Here is a 5,517-nt window from a genome sequence, read left to right as displayed (position 1 = left end):
TAAAGCCCAATTTAGAAGTTAAGATTCCTTTGCGCCTGGCCCTAAATTTTCTAAATTAAAAAAGTTAGCGCCTCTAGAATCTCTGGGAGTGTGTTAATATTTTACAGTCTCTGGGAGTGTGTTAATATTTTAGTCTCTGGGAGTGTGTTAATATTTTAGTCTCTGGGAGTGTGTTAATATTTTACAGTCTCTGGGAGTGTGTTAATATTTTAGTCTGTGGGAGTGTGTTAATATTTTAGTCTCTAGGAGTGTGTTAATATTTTACAGTCTCTGAGAGTGTGTTAATATTTTAGTCTCTGGGAGTGTGTTAATATTTTACAGTCTCTGGGAGTGTGTTAATATTTTACAGTAGCTGGGGGGCGGGTTAAAAATTGCAGGTGGTCTCTGAGAGCAATGTTGCTTGTAATCGCTCCGGGAAACGCATGCAGTCGGCTTTTCAATATAAAAATTGCGCATGTTTTATTTTGAATGGCCCGCACAGCCCGGCAAAAACAGTTAGAGGGAACATTGTCCAGGAGTGTGTTAATATGTGCAGGGGGATTTTGTGACTCTCTCTGGGAATGTGTTAATATTTGCAGTGCGACTTATAGCAGCTACCAAACCTTTGGCAATGTATGAGATGCTGTATCAAAACAAGGAACTTGAGCAAAAATACTCTTGACCATTCGAGTAGACTGGAATTCCCCAATATTTGGATAATTTGTTGGCAGCTATGACTAGAAATTGCGTAACTGCCCGTTTGAGGCTATAACTTTCCAGGCAGCGCAAAAGTAGTGCCAGGCGAAAAAGTTTTGCTCCCAGGAACTTCCGCTTTAGCGCTCCGCTAAATCAAGCGCCATCACTTCCCTTAGAACGCTAAAGGGAGTGAGAGGGGCGTTAGCGTCGGAGCGCTGCACAATGTTCCGTGCAGTGCCGGCATCTGTACAGGCTCCTTCCCTTGCTTAAAAGGGGCAATGCTGGGGTGACTGAATCTTGTTGCTCTCTGTGGGGCCACGGGACCTGCATTACATGCATAATAGCCCCAAGCATTCTTAAGAGAGTGCAGGACTGAGGAATCGCGAGGTCAAACGAACTGAGGAGGCACCAGACTGGGGAGAGAATAAATTTTGCCCTACCGGTCCATCACTGCCTTTAATTAATGCTCCCTAAACGGCGAGCCAAGGTGACAACGCTTCCTGCAGCTGCCGTTGTTGATGCCCGGCAATGCTGCAGGGGGCGGGGAGCGAATATTACATCCGGGGCAATAACGGGGCGCTGCGCACAGGATGACATCACGATCTCTGGGGCTCAAGAGAACGAAGCTGTGTTAGTCCCAGCGCAAAACCGCGAAGGAAGTTGGCGGATGTTGGTGATCTTGACGCGCCCGGTCAATAACCCCTTAATGCCTACAGGTGACGTAAACCAGGCCAATTTCTCCCCCCAATATTTAAAATAGTTTACATTGAAATTGTTGGATGATTGAGTCAATCGAATGCGCCTTCTACCATCCTAGTAGTCGCAAGATACAATAATGGAGTTATTGACTAATCGTGGCAATCAATCTGCATTGATTAGTATACAACAGACCCAGACACGAGGTGAGGAAAACCCCCAGTGGTGGAGAGCTTTGGGAACCATAGGCCCAGTCACCGGTTTGTCCCAAGCACGCTACACTTGCACATGTCATGTCTCAAATGACTCATATACTGTATGCCTTTAATAAATTACTTTTTTTTGTAAATGTAATTTTTTTATTATGTATAAAATGTACATTTCCATAAACTTTTATAAAAAGTTTTTTTAAACAGTCAGAAGAAATAAAACTGCAGGAACATTTCTCCCTGCAAATATACAAAAGATACTCTAGTATAGAGTTCGCAAAAGTTGGGGAGCTTCACTCCCTCTTCTACAGATCGGTGAAGCAGTGTCTACTTGAAGCTGTTCTCCAAGATTTGTGCATTTTCACTAGAATAGACATCCTCAGGAAACTTTTTTGCCTCCCAGCACATACAAGGTACTATTTCCTAAGGTTCCAACTGTATTAGGATAACATTCCTGACTTGATTTAAAAACTATACAAGGAACACCTGACCTAAAGTCGAGTTCAGTTACAGGGCTGCACCCACCACTCTTTTCCACTGGGCTGCCCAGAATCTTCCGACTTGTAACATGGGAGACAGCAGAGGTCTCAATTAACCGAGAGGTTTGCTTTATTCCACCATCTCCTGATGTGAATATCCCGAGGCCCCCATGCTACAGGTTCATAAGAAAATCATTGGGTTCACAGCCTGCAACTCTCCATCCATTAATGTCTATCCCATGTGCCTGCGATATTCCGATAGGTTGCTCACTGTGCATGAGGCACCATTGGTGGCTCAGTGCCAGAGGATTCCACCCAGTAACTCGAGGTTAATTTACGATTTTTCATTAACTCTCATAAATAAAACATAGCTCAGAAGTCAGGCCATGATTCGACCCATGTCTGACACTTCCTGGTCCAGCTTTGAGCTGCGTTTATACTGTAGCTGTAGGTCCTAGGCGAGTGACCGAACTGGGGAGTGACCGAACTGAGCTGTTCCCCCACATGTGCCAATGGATCCAGCAACAGTCTTCCTGCAAACTGGCTGCGTTATTGTAGGTTGTTACTTTGCACACGTGCAGACTGGTCATAAGTTTGATCGACACTATGTTACAGGAGAGCCTCATTACGAAGAGACATTGACCCACACTACAGGAGAGACAATGACCCTTACTACAGGAGAGACACTGACCCTCACTACAGGAGAGACATTGACCCTTGGTACATTACCTAACGCAGCGTGGGTCAGTGTCTAATGACCCTTCCTATGTTTCTGAAACAGTGACCCACACTACAGGAGACAGTGATCCTCGCCATGCAAGACAATGACCCTCGGTACATTAGGCAATGACCCTTCCTGTGGGAAACAGTGACCCTTGCTACGGGAAACAGTGACCCTTCCTACAGGAGACACTGACTCACACTACAAGAGACATTGACCCTCGCTACGTAAGACAATGACTCTTGATACGTTAGGCAGTGGCCCTTGGTACGTTAGGCACTGGCCCTTGGTACGTTAGGCACTGGCCCTCACTACATAAGACACTGACCCTTGGTACATTAGGCAATGACCCTTCCTATGGGAAACTGTGACCCTCGCTACAGGAGACACTGACCCACACTACAGGAGACGGAGGCACAAATCCCACATCATAAGGCACGGTGACCCGTGCTCCAGGAGATGTTGGATCAAGAACACAAGAGGAGCTTTGGGATATTACAAGAGGACTGAAATCCTCTTCGGTTATTTATTCAACTGGGATTACAAAGGCCATTCCAGTATTTAATTCTGGAGACCAGTCAAATCCCCCACCCCTCTGAGTCCCCCTCAAAAAAGAAATTTATTTCACAACTTGAATTAAAAACATGCGAGAGAGTCCTGACATTTGTTGCTTTCCACCAAGTTCCAATCAACCAGCAACTTTCCAAAGTTAATCACATAATTTCTCACTGAATTACCATTAAAAAAAACTTTCGAGAAATCAAATGACTTCATTAACAGTCTTTGGTCCTTTGAGTGGCTTAAAGACTATTAAGGGTTAAATTCAATTATCTGGATGCTAATTGGAATGGATTTCCCAGATATGTACTAGCTTGCTCCCTTCAGAATTCACACGATTTGTCCTTAAAATGAATGTAAAAGTGTTCAAGACGGTGCTTGTCAAGTGAAGACGGGAGAGGGGTGGTCTTGGTTTCTTGACGCTTGATTCGCTGGCAGAATACTTTTGGAGCAACGAGTTAAGTGCACACCTGCAGGATTGAATGGGAGAGAGGCGTGTCAGTCAGTGAGTGTGAGAAAGCAGAGCAGAGCCGGGCCAGACAGACTGGCGCCACGCAGGAAACTTGTACTGCCCCCGACTGATAATACATCAGCAAGGGGAGAGAGAGAAACCCGCTTTAAAACACACAGACCATTCCCTCAGCACAGTGTTTGTTAATTGGCACACAGTTGCTGCATCCCTAAGTCGTTACAGATGGGAGCTAAAATTACTCGGGCAAGATTATTGCAAGGGAAAAAAACAAAAATAGTCATCTTTTGGTGGCGCCTTCCTGCAAATGGGAGGGGAGGTGTAATATCTCGATAAACATCTGTAGGGCTTGGTGCAACATGCAATAAGGATACAAATTATACAACTCCCTTCCTGCTGCTAAAACACATCCGAACCATTATTTAATTACCAAAAAAAAAGGTTGGATTTCCATATACAAACCTTTCTGCCAAGTTTCAATTTCCCTCCCATTCCATTCATTCTGGTTTGTTCTATCTTAGTAACAATTTTGAAAAATGTTTTCCTCCTTAACACGGTTGGGATTGAATTTATTTGCTAAAATGTTACAGGCAGTTGGTGTGACTAGAGAAAAATCATTTTATAAACTTCCCGTTCTAATTTGTAATGCAATAGAATCGAAGATGCCCACATTTATAAATTAAATCCGTCTGCTCCCAAGGACAGTAGACACGAAATGCTAAACTTCTGAATCATACCGATTAGTTTTAATAGTTTTTGCAAGCCTAGTTCAGAGTGGAGGTTAAATGCCTTCTCCCCATTTGCAGGGTGCAATCCCAGGTACGGTAACTCACCGAGGGTTAATCAGTGACAGAATCCCAAACTGTCTCCTTCACTGGGCAGTTCCGATCGCTAAAAGTGAGTAAGAGGAAAAAAATGTTATAAGAGGGGGTGAAAAACTTAACTTAAAAAGAAAAAACAACTTTCATAATCTACAAATAAGCCGGTTGAGTGGTTTACCTGCAGTGTCAGGACAGAGCTGGTTGATGCAGTGTTGTTCCCAGGGTCCTGTTGCTGGCTCTCTAATGCAATTTGCAAGTCAAAAATGTAATCGATAACGTGCTGGAGGATTTCCATTTTGCTGACTTTCTTGTTCTGGGGGATGCTGGGGACCAGCTCCTTCAGTTTACAGTAGCAGTCGTTCATGTCGTACAGCAAACTGATGGACTCTTCTAAAGGGTTCTTGGTCCGCGAGATGGCCAAACTCTGATCAGACAAACAGCACACTGCCTCGTAACAGCTTCTTACAGATCGGATGGGGCTGATGGCTTTCATCTCTTCTCCTCTCTCAAAATTTCCTCTTGAAACGTTTTTTTTTTAAATAAAACCTCCTGTTTAGCGAGTGTTTTCAGAAGGATGTTGGAAATGGCACTATCTGAATCTGAATCTCTCTCTCTCTGTACAGCTGCAGTACATTAACCAGCCTGCGCACGGAAACCAGAAATGATAGCTATGTTTTGGACTTTCCTGTATTTATCTCGCCCCAGTTCCCAGCCACACCCCCGCATTTTGCTCAGAAACCCGACGTCACTTCACCTCCCCTTGTCGCCCAGTGAAAACCGGTCTTTGGAAAGAAGAGAGGGTGATTTAGAAACGCCCTATCCGATAGGATCCCTTCTAACGAATTACCAGCGCCACCGATGGAATAAGGAACAAGAGCTGGACAGCTGG

At 44.4% G+C, this 5,517-nt stretch overlaps 1 protein-coding gene across 1 annotated transcript; it reads right to left on the bottom strand.

Moving 5' to 3' along the window:
* Positions 1-1,726: 1,726 nt before the first annotated feature.
* LOC139279782 (DNA-binding protein inhibitor ID-3-A-like) lies at positions 1,727-5,301 on the bottom strand. Its single transcript, XM_070898993.1, has 3 exons — positions 4,807-5,301; positions 4,641-4,698; positions 1,727-3,808 (listed from the first exon to the last, which is right to left on the bottom strand). Exons 1-2 carry the CDS (start codon positions 5,119-5,121, stop codon positions 4,651-4,653), a joined length of 363 nt encoding a protein of 120 aa, XP_070755094.1. The 5' UTR covers positions 5,122-5,301; the 3' UTR covers positions 1,727-3,808; positions 4,641-4,650.
* Positions 5,302-5,517: the final 216 nt, after the last annotated feature.

The sequence above is a fragment of the Pristiophorus japonicus genome, chromosome 14, assembly GCF_044704955.1.
Source record: "Pristiophorus japonicus isolate sPriJap1 chromosome 14, sPriJap1.hap1, whole genome shotgun sequence".
NCBI classification, from domain to species: Eukaryota; Metazoa; Chordata; class Chondrichthyes; family Pristiophoridae; genus Pristiophorus; species Pristiophorus japonicus.
The sequence above is the reverse complement of the archived record's forward strand: the minus strand, read 5'-3'. Positions and strand labels throughout refer to the sequence as shown.

Bases quoted from the DNA above. Each gene is read 5' to 3' on its own strand.
- LOC139279782 (XM_070898993.1), bottom strand. From the start codon at position 5,121: ATGAAAGCCATCAGCCCCATCCGATCTGTAAGAAGCTGTTACGAGGCA. The intron at 4,699-4,806 runs GTAAACCACTCA...ACTCACTTTTAG, and splicing joins GCTCTGTCCTGACACTGCAG to CGATCGGAACTGCCCAGTGA.